This window comes from Staurois parvus, unplaced genomic scaffold (assembly GCF_062004578.1).
Source record: "Staurois parvus isolate SC_StPar_1 unplaced genomic scaffold, SC_StPar_1.0 ptg000006l, whole genome shotgun sequence".
NCBI lineage: Eukaryota > Metazoa > Chordata > Amphibia > Anura > Ranidae > Staurois > Staurois parvus.
The window spans coordinates 9,004,257-9,021,492 of NW_028317802.1; the positions used below are offsets into that span (position 1 = coordinate 9,004,257).

The window sequence follows — 17,236 nt, forward strand, 5'->3', positions numbered from 1 at the left end:
GACCACACTAGAACAGATCTGAATGCCTCTCATGGTCAGAAAAAAACAGAGTGAAGGGAAATGGCATGATAACAAGGTGTGTACATTTATTTATTTTAGATACTTATATAGCGCCATCAATTTATGCAGCACTTTACATATATATATATATATTGTACATTCACATCAGTCCCCAACCCTCAAGGAGTGCATAGTCTAAGATCCCTAACTCACATTCATACATACACATATTAGGGCCAATTTAGACAGGATCCAATTAACCTATCAGCAGGGGCGGACTGACAACTCATGGGGCTCCCGGGCAATAGGGGATCATGGGGCCCCTGTGTCTTGCCCAAACTCAAAAAAGCCTATGAAAAAGGTACCAGGGGCATCTCATGGGGCCCCCTACTGACCCCTGGCCCTCGGGCAGTGCTTGGGTTTCCAAATGGTCCCTGCCTATCAGCGTGTCTTTGCTATGTGAGAGGAAACCAAAGTACCCAGAGGAAACCTATGCATGCATAGGGAGAACATGCAAACTCCAGGCAGGTGGTGCCGTGGCTGGGATTCAAACCAATGACCCTAGTGCTGCCAAACAGAAGTGCTAACCATTTAGCCAATGGGCTACTGCTATTTAATACTTCTAGTAAAAAAGTCTAACTAAAAAAGAAACTCTAAATGCATAGTTGGGGACCAAGGAAATGAAGCTGAATTACGTTCACATACACTTTAAGGCTTTATGTGGGTTGTTGACACAGTTTGTGTGATACATTTTCATCATATTTTACTTAAAGAAGAGAACAAAAACTGTCTGTAGCTATAGGAGAACAATATTGTATGTGTTTAAAATGTAACGTGGATGTCACATTGCACATGTAGACCTACCTAGTACAATTCATTTCTGTTATATTTAGGGGTTCCTTATCTCCAGTTTTAATAATATTTCACTACAGTCACACACCCACACAACATAATAAAAGAAAATATTTTTACCAGATTTGGTGTCCTAAGGATTGTTGCTGATCTCAGATCATTAGTGGTTTAGGAAACAGAGATGATCAGCGGAGAACATGTTCTCCGCTGATCATCTCAGCACACAGACTGCCAGTGTATGAAGGAGCGATGTCAACCCTTCACTGACGATCTGTGTTCTCCCTCCAGATTCTCCAGCCCAGAGGTGGAGAATCGGAGGAACCGCAAACGAAGCAACGGTAATTTACCACTGCTTAGTAAATGGTGTTTGACTGATCTCTTACTGTAATCTCGAAAGATTGCAGTAAAAGCAGCCATTTTCTAGCATTAAAAGCATTTATAGATTGCTTCTATCCTCATTTAGAGAAGTGATCTACACTGCTTCATAAAAAAGCATTCAGAGGAGAACTGTCTCCTCTGAGAATGCCAGAGAACCGAGCAGCGGTCATTTATTGCTGCATGATAAAAGGACACCTTAGTTCCTAATATATGAATGAACAGATTAAACAATAATAGCATAGAAACCAAAAAAATAGAAACTACTAATGAGCCCAATGTCCAGGTACTACAGTAATTCCCTATTACAATTATTATTATGGTGATTTTTAATAAGAGAAAACATGACATTGGATGGGTAAAGCCTGAACCCTACTGAATCTATATTCATTTTGAAGGGAAGAGTTTTGCATTTATTTCTAATATAGTGTTTAAATATGTGTCTTTGTGATAAATTTCCTGCTGTAGTTCCTCAATGAGTGGGCAGGAGGTATCCCTTTTCTAGGTTATCCTTAAAATGGAATAAATTTGCAAGTTGTACACAAACTTTCCTAAACCTTCCCATGGTGAACCTGAGGTGCAGAAGAGTCCAATGCTTGTTGATATCATATTAGGGTTTTTTGTCTTCCCATTTAAAGCACCTCATACTAAAGTTTATGAAGCTAAATATCCACAATGTGCAGGACCTACAATCTTGTGGCTGTATATGCCTTGCATACAGGAGAGAAATCTCTTGGTGAATACTGTTATTTTTTTTTACAGGGTTAACAGATAGGAATAAATAAATAAAAACGAAAAACAAAATTGCCATCGCTACACTATATTATCCTCACAACATATAACCAGTTTCAAAACCACTGGCCGCAGTCTTATTTAAAAAAGAATTGAAATTTAGCACCCAGCTAAATTCCGTTATTCTTCAGACTTTTAGAAAAAATATGATTTGTTTCATCTAAATTAATTTCTGATTTTGGAGAAGTCATTGCATTTCATATACTTACTAACAATTAAACATTTTATATTCACTCAGTTGACTCAGATGACTTAGCATGTTCATTTTGTCAACACTAAGACTACATTTCGCAGGCTGACATTTTTACATCTTTAAGAGTGCTCTTAGTGATCTTGCAATATATTCCTGTCTGTAGCAAGGCCAATAATTGCCAAATGTTTTAGCAATTTGACATATTCACTTTTTTATGTTGCAAAGATATAACTCTTGGAAGATGTAATATATGTAGCCATATCTGCAAAACAACATCAGTGCAAGTGGGTTGACAATGTTCTTCCTACTTTGTATAATAATGTCATTATATATTTACAGGCACTTTTAAATTCAAGCTTTACCCAGCATACTGTCTTTGCACTGTGCATGTTGTCACTTATATTCTAGATTTTCTTATTCTATTTATTAAGACAGATTAAAGCTATGCTTATATACATATGTACAGAGGTGTCTTGCTGTGAGTAAATTAGCCACATGAATTTTATTTTTTACCAAGGTCACATTAACCTAATGAAGTGTAACAGTAATTGTTAAACTGATAGAATTCATGTGGCCTCCAACATCTCTAAATGGCTTTTTGAAAAAAAAATTGCAGTGAAATTGGCCCAAAAACAGCCACGATGGTCTTTAGAATGCACAACAGTAGTAATAACATTTATCAACATACTGGTACTGGCTTTAATACAAATACATTGTAAGGGGTAATAGTACGAATCATTGAACATATGCTTTCAATGATACTGCTCAACAGATTTGTCTGTTCGATCCACTACACTTCTGCAAGTTATTATGGAAAAAATATCATTTAATTTAAAAAATAATTAAGCTAGGCCTGCAGTCCCCTGCTAGCTGATCTCCCGCCACTTTCCATCCTAATACCAGCTATGGAGCTCCTGGGCACCCAGGAGGAACAGGTGAGATGAGAATACACAGCAGAGGGTCAATCCCATGTAGTAGTGGCAGGGCTGAATCACTTTCACTACATAGCCAGCATTTGGGAGACAAATGTAAACAGCAAAGACCAGCTGGGAATTTGTTTACATGTCAGTTCTGTTGACAACATAATAGTTAGGGTACATAATAGTTAGGGTACAGCTGAGGCTGCCAGCCCTAATAAGCTGATTGCAGCCACTTGCATGTAATCTCTCATGTAGCAATCACATGTGGGTGATTGGCCCTGGACACAGACTGCTTGAATGCAGGGCCAATTACTTGCAGGTGACCACTGCATGAGAAATTATGTGCGAATAGCCATGATTACCTGAGAGAGCTGACAGCCTCCTATTGCTTTCAATGGGGCTGCCTCTCAAACCCCCACTGAGGTGCTCGCCTCTAATTGCAGTACGGGTGCATTCACAAGCTTGAATATGCTCTTATTAGTAGTTACATTTACATGAAAGCCAAAGGATTAATCACAATCTCAATATTTGCGAACTATATATTGTCCAAACTGAAATCTAGAGCTCTAGTGCTTACGTGATGTATTGTAGTTATAAAGCATTTAACTTTGCAGTAGTGAGGAGGCCTACAATGAAAAAATGAACATTAAGGCCTTGTTCACACCATACATGCAAAAAAACTTATGGAAACTGATGCACAGATTTTACTTGAAAAAACATTAGTTTACATCAGTTTTCATGCATGCTTCAAATAGTTTTATACATGTTGCAGATTCCTGCACAGAAAAATCTGCAGGTGATACTAGTATTGTGGTGTGAACAGAGCACATAGAGAACAATAAATTTCATTGAGCCCTTGGAGAACGCATTCAGAAAAACTGATGTCTCTGCACCACAGTGTGAACGAGCCCTAATAAAATAGTTATCAGGGCAATACTAATTAAGTCCATATTCTGAAAAATATGTAGAATTTTCATGAAGTGAACATCCAAAAAAATGAATTACTGTATATAAAACATAAATATTAGTAATAGCTCACCTGAGTGGGTTTATTAAGCCAGTCTGAGTCTACAAGGTTTTTAGGTGTTACGACTGTTTCATTAAATTGGGGAATAAAGCAAGCAGGGTTGCATGGCTGTGGGGGTTCTGGGGGAGCCATTCTAACTTCCATGTATTTTAAAGTTCCATCTGTGTTCAAGTACAGTGTTGGTTTGTACTGATCCAAATAGGATGTAGAAAGTGATTTGGTTGTGAAACAAGACACACAAGTACTGTCATAGTTCTTCTTAAGGCATCTAACAAGTATTATTATAAAAGTAACAAGAAAGACAGTTGTGACAGCTGCTAAGGAAATTATAAGATATAAGGTCATATTTGGTGCTGATTTAGAGTCTGTAAGAAAATCGTGAGATTTGGGGCTTTCCAGAACTATATTCTCCATTATATTTACAATCAGAGTGACTGTAGAGGACAGTGAAGGCTCCCCATGGTCACTGATGGAAATGACAAGTCGATGTTCTGTGTTATCAATCTCCTGTAATCCTCGCAGAGTTCTGACTTCTCCTGTATATTCAGAGATGTGAAACAAAGCTGGACTGCTAGACTGAACAAGACTATAAGTGAGCCAGGCATTGTGCCCAGAATCCAGATCCACCGCAGATACTTTACTGACTAAATATCCAGCAGATGCAGATCTGGGAATGGTCTCTTGTGCAATGACTTCTCCTGAATTCTCTGGGTATAATATGGAGGGATAATTGTCATTTGTATCCTGAATAAATATGAAGACTGAAACATTGGAAAACAGCTTTGGGGATCCGGAATCTTCCACTCTTGCAGTAATCTGAAGAACTTGGAGCTGTTCATAGTCAAAGGAACGCTGGGCATAAATATTACCAGTGTCAGAGTTAATGTAGACAAATGAAGAGACAGGAGAGCCGTCTATGTGGCTCTCCGCTATGGAGTAAATGAGCTTTGCATTATCTCCCTCATCTGGATCTCCAGCAGATACTGTACACAACAGTCTGCCAGGATCATTGTTTTCTGATATGAAAGAATTGTAAGCAATCTGTAGAAATACTGGAGGATTATCATTAATATCAGAAATAATAATGATGATTGTAGTCTGGCTGCTTAAAGATGGAGAGCCCAGGTCAGAAGCGATCAGTGTAATAGTATATTGTGAGACTTTCTCCCTGTCCAGATGTCCACTAGTGACCAGTGTAAACCGGTTTGACATGGGCTGGCATTTAAAGGGCAAATCTGGTGATATGTCCAGTTTAACTTCCCCATTTTTTCTAGAATCCTTGTCTCTGACTGTAATAAGCCCAACAACAGTCCCTACTTGGGCATTTTCAGGTACCTCACTACTTTTAGAGGAAAAAATAATTTCCGGACGGTTATCATTTACATCTTCTACTTCGACTTTGATTACACACCTTCCTTCTAATCTAGGTGATCCTTTATCTTCTGCTTTCACAAATAATTCATAAGATTTTGATTCTTCATAATCCACAGGTCCCTTCACAAATATTTCACCAGTATGTGAATTTATGTCAAATACTTTTTTTGCAGCATCAGATGTATAGTGATCAAAAGAATAAAACAATTCACCATTTGCACCCTCATCTAGATCTGTAGCATTGGGTTTGATGATAACTGTTTCTAAGGGGACATGTTCCATGACCTTTGTCTTATAATGTGGCTGATCAAACACTGGTGCATTGTCATTAATATCTAAAACAATAACATTTATCACAGTGGATCCAGATCTGGGAGGTTCTCCTCCATCAATGGCAGTGAGGAAAAGCGTGTGCTCTGATAGCTCCTCTCTATCAAGTGTTTTTTCCAAAACTAATTCTGCAATCAATGTTCCATCATTGCGATTAGTTTGAAATAAAGAGAAATATGGATTTGGAATTAGCCTATATTGACTAACCCCATTTGTACCTATATCTAAATCCTGAGCAATTTTTAGTGGAAAATGAACACCAGGGCTTGTCACTAGCTCTGTAATCTTTAGTATCTGGTCATTTAATAAAAAAATAGGACTATTGTCATTAATATCTACAACATCTATTTCCAAACTGAACAGCTCCAGAGGGTTCTCAGCTACAATCTCCAAAGGCAGCAAACAGCTGGAGCTGGATCCACACAGGCTCTCTCTATCAATTCTTTCATGAACAGTCAAAGCTCCGTTTCTGTGGTCAATAGCAAAAAATCTGCTGCTTCCTTCAGATCCCAAACTCAGTCTTCGTTTTTTAATGTCTGCCAGGTTTAACCCAATATCCCTTGCTGTATTCCCCACTACCGTCCCTGGATCTGATTCCTCTGCAATAGAATAACGAAGCTGCCCAGAGACCCAGCCCCAGCTACAAAGGAGAAGGGAGAAAGCTACTTGCCATTTCCACGCCTTTAGAGAGTTTTGGTAGTCCATATCTTAAATCCTTTGTGTGAGATTGTATAAAATATACATCCTTTTTGTAATCCAATGCAAATGTGGATGAAGATTAGATTATCATGCAGTTATGCTGCAAAGGAATCATCCTCTTGGTTTATAATAAAGCTGCAGCTCTTCTTTGTGTGTTAGAGAGGAGATGGGAGGGTGAATCACTGAGCCAGGGGGAGGGGAGTGTGTGACTGAAATGAGCAGATTCAGGAGCATGGCTTGAGATCCTTACTGGATGACAAGCCTGCCCTCTTCTGGTTGAATGTGAAAATTAAATGTTTCAGATTTCGTAATTCTAGACCTTTGAAATGATGAATATTTCAATATAAAGGGATAAAGATCTACATATATTATAGGGTAGATACTGACTATACTATATATACTATAGATGGATAGACATCTATAAGGTATAAATACCTTATATAATATCTATCTATCTATATATATATATATATATATATATATATATATATATATATCTATAGATAGATAGATAGATAGTCACTAAAAAGCTGAACAATGTTGAACTTTACGGTTTATGGACCCTAAAAAAGACACGATATTGGGAGGATAAAAGGTGAGACCAAGGTATATGGGCTGAAGACAAGGAAATTACAGGAAAACCATATCATTAGAGTTGGGGAGATATAGAAAAAAACAGGTGTTTTCTCAAAACTGCAAGTCAGATTTACCTTATGATTGTTTTGTGTGTGTGTTTTTTTAATATTACTAAGTACATGTATATCTGTCAAATTCTATTTTTATTGTAGACATAAAATAAATATTTTATAACCATAATGTACCAATAAGTTAGTTTTAAAAGCAGACACTAGATATGTTGCCTCACTGAGTATCTAATGCCCAAGTAATATGTCCTAATTTCTATGAGAAAAAAAATATGCTTGGCTGCTTAATACTACTGTACATATACACACAACTATGAACTATGAACGCACACGAGGATTCATATATATGCACATCAAGTGAAAACATGTGAGATCAGCATGCTGAATTAAATATGCCAATGTAAAGCCTAAGTATAGAAACATAATTAGCAATGGCTTAATACATTAAATGAAAGGATAAGTGTACTTTCATTAGAAAAAAAATATTTTTTATGTCCATTCGCCATTTCCTTCCCAGAACTAAAAATGAACTTCAACCCTGAATCTCAGATCTGAATACCCTGGGCCTTGGCAGGCTCAGTCTTTACTGAAACTGGTGCTTCATAGCTATCTCTACAATTAGGTGCATGCTGTTAGCTGGAGATGAGGGATGAAAGGTTTGGGGCAGGTTGGCTCACAGAGAATCATACATATTTTTAGCTTTGGAGGCTTTGGAGCCTTCTTATATTGTTTAAGGTCAAAGTGCATGTGTAGTTCAAACACATTACTGTAATACTGGTAAGGTGACTTATCCTATTGACATCATTATGAAGTAATTTAGACAAGTGATACAAAGAAGACTATACAACAAGATGCCACATTTAAGTGAGATAAGGGTAAGCTCTCAGAAAACCACATTGACCCATTTTTGTATTTAGTAGTTCAGTCTACCATAGAGCAGAAATGCATATGTCAGTGTAATAGTGGGTATGAAATAACATTGAATTGTTAGAAATACTGTCAGTTGAAGGGTTGAGAGCAATAACCTCTAACTGAGCCAGTAAACAAAATACTTGGCACAGAGTTGTGTTTTATAAATGTGCTTTCCACTTTATTTGCTTTGGGACACTGAAGCAAGCAACACTGTTTATTTTAATAAGTAAATAAAAATTGGTGAAAGTAATGAGAGGGTTCTCCTCCTAATCCATAGGTGGTTATTTCCTAAATTGGAAGAATGCAAAATCTGGTGCAAATGTACACAGAAACCAATCAGCTTCAAGGCTTTATTGCCAAAGCTTAATTAAACGAGCTGAAGTTAGAAGCTGATTGGCTACCATGCAAAGCTGCACCAGATTCTGAGTGCCCTAGTTTTAGTAAATCTCCCCCAAAGGGTCTTCTGCAGAGGAATCTCAGAAAGATAGCACAGGCAACATACCACACTATTGATTTTAGAAATGAAATGTACAAATAGTGTGTAGAGTGCATACCGCTCTCCATACAAAATTGGCCATTAAGTTATATATACATTTTAAACAGAATATTTCAGGATACAAAAAGGAGTGCATTTTTGAAAATTACAAAGACTGGAATATTTGTAAACACTTAAAACTGTGCTGACATAATTTGATTATTTATCGAAACTGCTCTTCCACAAAAGCATTGCCCAACACCAAAAGTTTTGTTCCAACACTGAAATCTTAAAACAAAACTTCACATGCATATCTGCATAATGACATTGACAGAAGTGTGTTTCATCTATGAAAATCCGGTGATATTTATAGTTAAAATATTATATACTACTTCTGTTTATGTGATGGGGAGTTGAGATGTTTTCCCTATAACAGCCTGCAGCATTTAGAGTGCAATTCCCATTGAATTCCACCAGCCGAAGGCACACTTCATGCTCCAGTGACATTTCACAGCCACTCAGCTTTAGAAAAGTGATCCTGGAAGTAGGTGGTGCTCAATTTAAAAGAGACCAATGGCCACATTTGTATCAAAGGACTGCATCTACTGTAAATCAACCATATTTACAATTTAAAATCTTAATATATAAGGCAGAGTTATATGTTTAGAACCAGTAAAAGACAAGCCTATAACAGGCATAACTCCCTTCCAGGAAGCTTCATCCTCAAGTGCTCCTCTGCTTACCTGCATACTGATGTTACAGTATATCTACATCTCACACCAGTCTGTATGGAACAGACACATTACTACAGACATAATCATACAAGGCCTTCTGGGGAGTGGCATTCAGTAGAGGCAGCAGTAATGAACCCTATTTTATTGGAGTCAGTGGTAGCAATAATAGCCCTCAGCATCAGTGTCAGTGGCAATAATATTAAACCTAGCAATAATAAACCCCCCTTCAGTGGTATCAGTGGCAGCAATAATTAACCTACATTCGTTTATGTTCAGTGGTTCCTTTCCTGAACATACATTACCCTGTGGCTTCTTACCAGATGATATCAGGCTGGAACTATACCACCCTTGTCCACAAAGGCAGTGCTGAGTGCTGGAATGCAAAGAGTATTCCAATCTTCAACATTCCATCGCCACTGTACTCGCAGAACCTTGCTTCCCATACAGGGCTGTTCAGCTTGTGGGACACATTCAACCTGTGGGCCACCAGTTGGACAGCCCTGTTCTAAGTAGCCCTTTGAACAATTTTTTAGTAGTTCACTCAAATAACAAAACACCAGCGAAGAGGAATTTCCTTTTTTACTCATCTCTAACATTTAGTGGCAATCACAAAAAGGCCATTGCAATAGTAATACTCAATACAGAGTGTTGTCTGTCAAACACCATACAGCCTATGCAAAACCTAATGGCAAAGAGAAAAAAAAATAAATTATATTTATACAGGACATGATAGTCTACAAAGATGTAGGCGTAGACACCCTGGGTTTGATTTACTAAAGGCAAATAGTCTGTTCACATTACAAGAGGATTTTCACTTAACTTGGTGAAAATTCATTTAAGAGAAAATACTCAATTATGTGCATAGAAAAAAACAAAAGTTCTGCTTGCACATGATTGGAGGTATGGAAGTTAAAGGAGCTTCACCTCATTCACTAAGCTAAGAGAAAATGTCCTTGCAAAGTAAACAGTCTATTTGCCTCAACCCCTCTGTCTGAAGACTGGCTTAGAATTCCATTGGCTTTGTTGATATAAATCCTATCCAGTTATACCATAGAACCTTATTTCACTTAATTTCTAAGCATTTTGTTGCTGTTTCTGCCATAACAACACAGCAGTGGATCATAGCAAAATTAGTATAAAAAAGGTGTTTCTCATAGTAACTAAACTGCTCGCTCAATATCTTAGTCCAAAAATAACATCTAAAATGAATTTCTTCAGAACATCTGCTTTATTGTCTTTTCTTTAGTTTATATATATCAGGTGCACAGAACCAAACTACTTAAAACAAAATAATTACACAAAGTGCAACATAAACACTATTCAGTAATGATAAAAACATATCAAACATTACCATGTAAAGCAATTGATGTACATTTAGAACTTGTGTATGGAATTAAAATTAATGTTATGTATTAAAATTATGTATGGAATTAAAATCCTTATACTTAACTGGCAATTTGTACAAAATATGTAAACTTACAAATCATTAGCTACACCTCACCTGAGTGGGTTCATTTACCCAACTTGAGTCTGAAATGTTTTTGGGGTCCATGACTGTTTCATTAAATTGGGGAATGTGTTTAGGATCTACAAGAGTGAAATCTGGATTTGCTGTCGGAAGAAAACAAGCTGGATTGCAAGGTCCTGGGGGTTCTGGTGGAGCCATCCTCACTTCCATGTATTTTAATGTTCCATCTGTGTTTAGGTAAAGTGTTGGTTTGTATTGATCCAAATAAGATGTAGAAAGTGGTTTGCTTGAAAAACAAGATCCACAGCTACTGTCATAACTCTTTCTAAGGCATCTAACTAGTAATATTGTAAAAGTTACAAGAAAAACTAAACTGATTGCTGCTAAGGAAATAATAAGATATAAGGTCATATCTGATACTGATTCAGAGTTTCTAAGAAAATCATGGGATTTGGGGCTTTCCTGAGCAATATTCTCCATTATATTTACAATCAGAGTGACTGTAGAGGACAGTGAAGGCTCCCCATGGTCACTGACAGAAATGACAAGTCGATGTTCTGTGTTATCCATCTCCTGTAATCCTCGCAGAGTTCTGACTTCTCCTGTATATTCAGAGATGTGAAACAAAGCTGGAATGCCAGACTGAACAAGACTATAGGTGAGCCAGGCATTGTGCCCAGAATCCAGATCCACCGCAGATACTTTACTGACTAAATATCCAGCAGATGCAGATCTGGGAATGGTCTCTTGTGCAATGACTTCCCCTGAGTTCTCTGGGTATAATATAGAGGGATAATTGTCATTTGTATCCTGAATAAATATGAAGACTGAAACATTGGAAAACAGCTTTGGAGATCCAGAATCTTCAACTCTCACAGTGATCTGTAGAACTTGGAGCTGTTCATAGTCAAAGGAGCGCTGGGCATAAATATTACCAGTGTCGGAGTTAATGTAGACAAATGAAGAGACAGGAGAACCGTCTATGTGGCTCTCCGCTATGGAGTAAATGAGCTTTGCATTATCTCCCTCATCTGGATCTCCAGCAGATACTGTACACAACAGTCTGCCAGGATCATTGTTTTCTGATATGAAGGCATTGTATGCAGACTGTAGAAATACTGGAGGATTATCATTAACATCAGAAATATTAATGATGATTGTAATCTGGCTGCTTAAAGAGGGAGAGCCCAGATCAGAAGCTATCAATGTAATAGTATATTGTGAGACTTTCTCCCTGTCCAGATGTCCACTAGTGACCAGAGTATAACGGTTTGACAAGGGCTGGCATTTAAAGGGTAAATCTGGTGATACTTCCAGTTTAGTTTCACTATTTTTACCAGAATCCCTGTCTCTGATTGTGATAAACCCAACAACAGTCCCTACTGGGGCATCTTCAGGCACTTCATTGCTTTTTGAGGTATACATAATTTCTGGAACATTATCATTTACATCTTCTATTTCAACCTGAATGCGACAACGTCCCTCCTGTTTTGGTGTTCCTTTATCTATTGCTTTGACTAATAGTTCATAAACATTTGATATCTCAAAATCCAAATGCCCCTTAATGAACAGTTCCCCAGTTACTGGGTTTATATCAAAAAGCTCCTTTCCAGCAAAAGATGTACGATGATCAAAGGAATACATGAACTCACTATTTATACCATCATCCGCATCAGTGGCATTCAGTTTCATTATGACAGATTTTAAAGGAATGTTTTCCCTGACATTGATCTTATATCGTGATTGATCAAATATTGGTGGGTTATCATTTATATCTAATACTGCAATGGTTATCTGAGTGGATCCTGATCGGGGAGGCTCTCCTCCATCAATGGCAGTGAGAACAAGCTTGTGTTCTGATTTCTCTTCTCTGTCTAGGATTTTATCCAGTACTATTTCTGCAATGAGTCTATCATCATCCTTTGTTACAGATAATGAAAAGAATGGATTTGGATTTAATTTGTATTGAGTAACACTATTAATTCCTATATCAAAATCCTGCGCATTTTCTAAAGGAAACTGTACACCAGAACCAGTTATTAGCTCTGTAATTTTTATGACTTGATCAGAATTCAGAAAAAATGGAGAATTGTCATTTATATCCAAAATCTCAATATCCAGGCTGAAAAGCTCCAAAGGACTCTCAGCTACAACCTCTAAATGTAGCAAGCAGCTGGCACTGGATGCACACAGACTCTCTCTATCAATCCTTTCATATACAGTTAAAGCTCCATTTCTCTGATCAATTGCAAAAAGCTTACTGCTATCTGCAGATCTCAAATGCAGCTTCCTTCTACTAATATCTACAAATTTTAAGCTCAGATCCTGAGCTATACTCCCCACAACAGTCCCTGGATCAGACTCCTCTGCAACAGAATAACGAAGCTGCCCAGAGACCCAGCCCCAGCTACAAAGGAGAAGGGAGAATGCTACTTGCCATTTCCAAGCTTTGGGAAAGCTTAAGTAGTCCATATCTTAAATCCTTAGTGTGAGACTGCATAAAAAGCATATCATTTTATAATCCACATGTGTCTGCTGTGTAAATTTGTATCCCGTTGGTGTAAATGCCTCTTTTGTTGCAATGAAAGCATCCAGAGTCTAGTCGTCAGTGGAGCAGCTCTTCTTTGTGTGTGAGGAGGAAGATGGGAGGGTGCATCACTGAGCCAGGGGGAGGAGAGTGCAGTGAAGAGAAAAGCAGATCTCCTAACAGAACAAAAATCAGAATGGATGACAAGTCTGCCCTCTTCTGGTCAATTTGATAACTTCAGGTCCCCGTTTGAATTGTTTAAACCCTCAAAACAACATCTACTTTTAATATTTCACATTAAAGGATAAGCTAAAACCAAGTTAGAATCATAGCTCTGTAACCATTTATCTAAATATAATTAACAATGCTGTCAATAATTGCTAACGACTTAGTAGATTTGGTTTAGAAAATATATTGCAGTATATACAGAAAATATTAATGAATGATCTTAAACCTATTTTTAATTAAATTTAGGAATATGCTGTATAATTGTAAAATGTCACAATCACTTAATGTAATAAAAGTCTCAACACGATGATATGTAAGATGCCATAATTTCCTGCTTATGTGAAGCCTATGCCTACTGTCGAAGCGAGGGTGTGATCATTTGCACCCATAAAACCTAGCCCTTGGATGATCATCTGTTCACCTAATATATATATATATATATATACAGTCATGGCCGAAATTGTTGGCACCCTTGATATTTTTCCTGAAAATCAAGTATTTCACACAAAAAAGGTATTGCATTAACACATGTTTTGCTATACACATGTTTATTCCCTTTGTATGTATTGGAACAAATATAAAACAGAGGCAGAAAAGCAAATATGACATAATGTCACACAAAACCCCAAAAATGGGCTGGACAAAAGTATTGGCACCCTTAACTTAATATTTGGTTGCACACCCTTTGGAAAACATAACTGAAATCAGTCGCTTCCTATAACCATCAATAAGCTTCTGACACCTCTCACCCGGAATTTTGGACCACTCTTCCTTTGCAAACAGCTCCAGGTCTCTCTTATTGGAAGGACACCTTTTCCCAACAGCAATTTTAAGATCTCTCCACAGGTGTTCAATGGGATTTAGATCTGGGCTCATTGCTGGCCACTTCAGAACTCTCCAGCGCTTCTTTGCCATCCATTTCTGAGTGCTTTTTGACGTATGTTTGGGGTCATTGTCCTGCTGGAAGACCCAGGATCTTGGACGCAAACCCAGCTTTCTGACACTGGGCCCTACAGTGCGACCCAAAATCCTTTGGTAATCCTCAGATTTCATGATGCCTTGCACACAGTCAAGGCACCCAGTGCCAGAGGCAGCAAAACAACCCCAAAACATCATTGAACCTCCACCATATTTTACCGTAGGTACTGTGTTTTGTTCTTTGTAGGCCTCATTCCGTTTTCGGTAAACAGTAGAATGATGTGCTTTACCGAAAAGCTCTATCTTGGTCTCATCTGTCCACAAGACGTTTTCCCAGAAGGCTTTTGGCTTACTCAAGTACATTTTGGCAAACTGTAGTCTTGCTTTTTTATGTCTCTGTGTCAGCAGTGGGGTCCTCCTGGGTCTCCTGCCATAGCGTTTCATTTCATTTAAATGTCGACGGATAGTTCGCGCTGACACTGATGCTCCCTGAGCCTGCAGGACAGCTTGAATGTCTTTGGAACATGTTTGGGGCTGCTTATCCACCATCCGGACTATTCTGCGTTGCAATCTTTCATCAATTTTCCTCATCCGTCCACGACCAGGGAGATTAGCTACAGTGCCATGGGTTGCAAACTTCTTGATAATGTTGCGCACTGTGGACAAAGGCAAATCTAGTTCTCTGGAGATGGACTTGTAACCTTGAGATTGTTGATATTTTGCCACAATTTTGGTTCTCAGGTCCTCAGACAGTTCTCGTCTCCTCTTTCTGTTGTCCATGCTTAGTGTGGCACAGACAGACACACAATGCAAAGGTTAAGTGAACGTCTCTCCTTTTTATCTGCTTTCAGGTGTGATTTCTATATTGCCCACACCTGTTACTTGCCCCAGGTGAGTTTACAGGAGCATCACATGCTTGTAACATTCTTATTTATCCGCAGTTGTGAAAGGGTGCCAATACTTTTGTCCAGCCCATTTTTGGAGGTTTGTGTGACATTATGTCGAATTTGCTTTCTTTCCTCCCTTTTTTTGTTTTGTCCCAATACACACAAAGGGAATAAACATGTGTATAGCAAAACATGTGTTAATGCAATACGTTTCGTGAGAAATACATGATTTCCTGGAGAAATATCAAGGGTGCCAACAATTTCGGCCATGACTGTATATATATATATATATATATATGTAAAATGTTAACAATGTAAGCATGAGAGCTATAGAATAAAAAAAATGAATAAGACATAGGGATTAATTTATTAAAACTAGAGAGTGCAAAATGGGGGGAGCTCTTAAAAGTAACCAATCAGCTTCCTTTTAATTTTTGTCAAAGCATAATTGAACAAGCTGCAGTTAGAAGCTGATTGGTTATTTTGCACTCTCCAGGTTTAGTAAATCAACTCACAGTTTTAAAAGCTTTCTGTGGATGTAATAGTTTCTATTTGACCAAAATATTGAATTAACTGCATTTACAGAATCAACTAAGAGCATTTTGTAGACAGTTTCTGTTTCCACTGTTAACTGACAGTTTTTAGATAGAAATCAATTCAAAGAGACAATCATAGAATTTTCACAGAACTAGAAAAATCATAGCATACAATCATTCTGAAGTGCTTATTATGTATGCATGTGTGTATGTGTGTGAGTGTGTATGTGTGTGTGTGTGTGTGTGGTGTGATATCAGTTCAGTTGTATTTGACTCTGCAATTCTTTGGGTCAGCTCTCTGGTATCATGCTCTCCTCAACCCATTAATTGAACAAGGGAGCAGCATGCCGCATGTGATAACACATGTACATAGTCAATTCATACATACACATACTAAGGCCAATTTAAACAAGGGCCATTTAACATACCAGTTTTGTGGGGGGAACTGTAGTACCATAAAAAAAACTCACACAGGAATTTCTAAATGCCCCATTTATCGCATGGGGAACATGCAAACTCTACACAAATAGTGTCCTGACTGAGATTGTTCAATGGACTAGGCCAGTCTAAAAGATATTTAGTAGAAAAACTGTTACATCAAGACTTCCACCCTTACAAACCATGAGCACTGGATTATTTTGATATGACCTCTGACCTTACAACCACAGTCTATATAAAAATATCTGTACATACAGACTAGGTAATTAAAAGGTATTGTGTTATGTCAGATGTCTCTTCAAGATTGGATGTACCCTTTTCTACATGTGGTATTGTGTTGAGGTATCATTTAGAATCTGCCTTCTTGCTTTCTTGAGGTAAGATCTCAGAACAGCACAAAACTCATTACTATATAGTTCACATTATGAGACATATATAATTCCTGCACCATTCCTGGATGGTTTACATATTTCATCGTTCTATATGTGCAAAATACAGAACTTACACACACAGTCTGTACCCATACTGGATGCTTTACATATTTTACTGTTCTATAGATGTAAAGACTACAAATTATTAAGAATGCGCTTGTCTGCAAGGGTCATGACACAGTTTTGTGAATCTTGCTCAAAGTTACATTTCACAGTGAATCACACTAAAGTGTCTGTGAGGGCAAAGCTTGTTAGTCATTTTTGCTAATATGTAAGATGTTGTCAAACAAAAGGCAAGGGAAGCCAGGCACAGCAACAGGAAACACATACCAATGACAAATTAAAAAAAAAAGAAAGAAACACTGGGGGTGATTTACTAAAACTGGTGCACACAGAATACAATGCAGCTGTGCATAAAACCTGATCAAATTCTATGTTTTATTGTCAAAGCTTAAATGAACAAGCTGATTGGTTAC

The 17,236-nt window shown here is 37.7% G+C and overlaps 1 protein-coding gene across 47 annotated transcripts in view; it reads right to left on the reverse strand.

Annotated features, from left to right (window-relative positions):
• Window positions 1-17,236, reverse strand: part of LOC149474319 (protocadherin gamma-C5-like) — a 561,663-nt gene that overhangs the window by 94,046 nt on the left and 450,381 nt on the right. For 2 of the 47 annotated variants that reach the window (XM_089654990.1, XM_089654882.1), the window contains exon 1: window positions 10,829-13,406. The exons of 43 other annotated variants lie outside the window; for them this stretch is intronic. In XM_089654990.1, coding sequence (XP_089511116.1) covers window positions 10,829-13,267 — 2,439 coding nt within the window. In that variant the 5' untranslated portion in view covers window positions 13,268-13,406. Of the gene's footprint in view, window positions 1-4,171; window positions 6,693-10,828; window positions 13,407-17,236 lie in introns of those variants that run through there. 2 more of the 47 variants (XM_089655969.1, XM_089655857.1) reach the window with 1 other exon arrangement.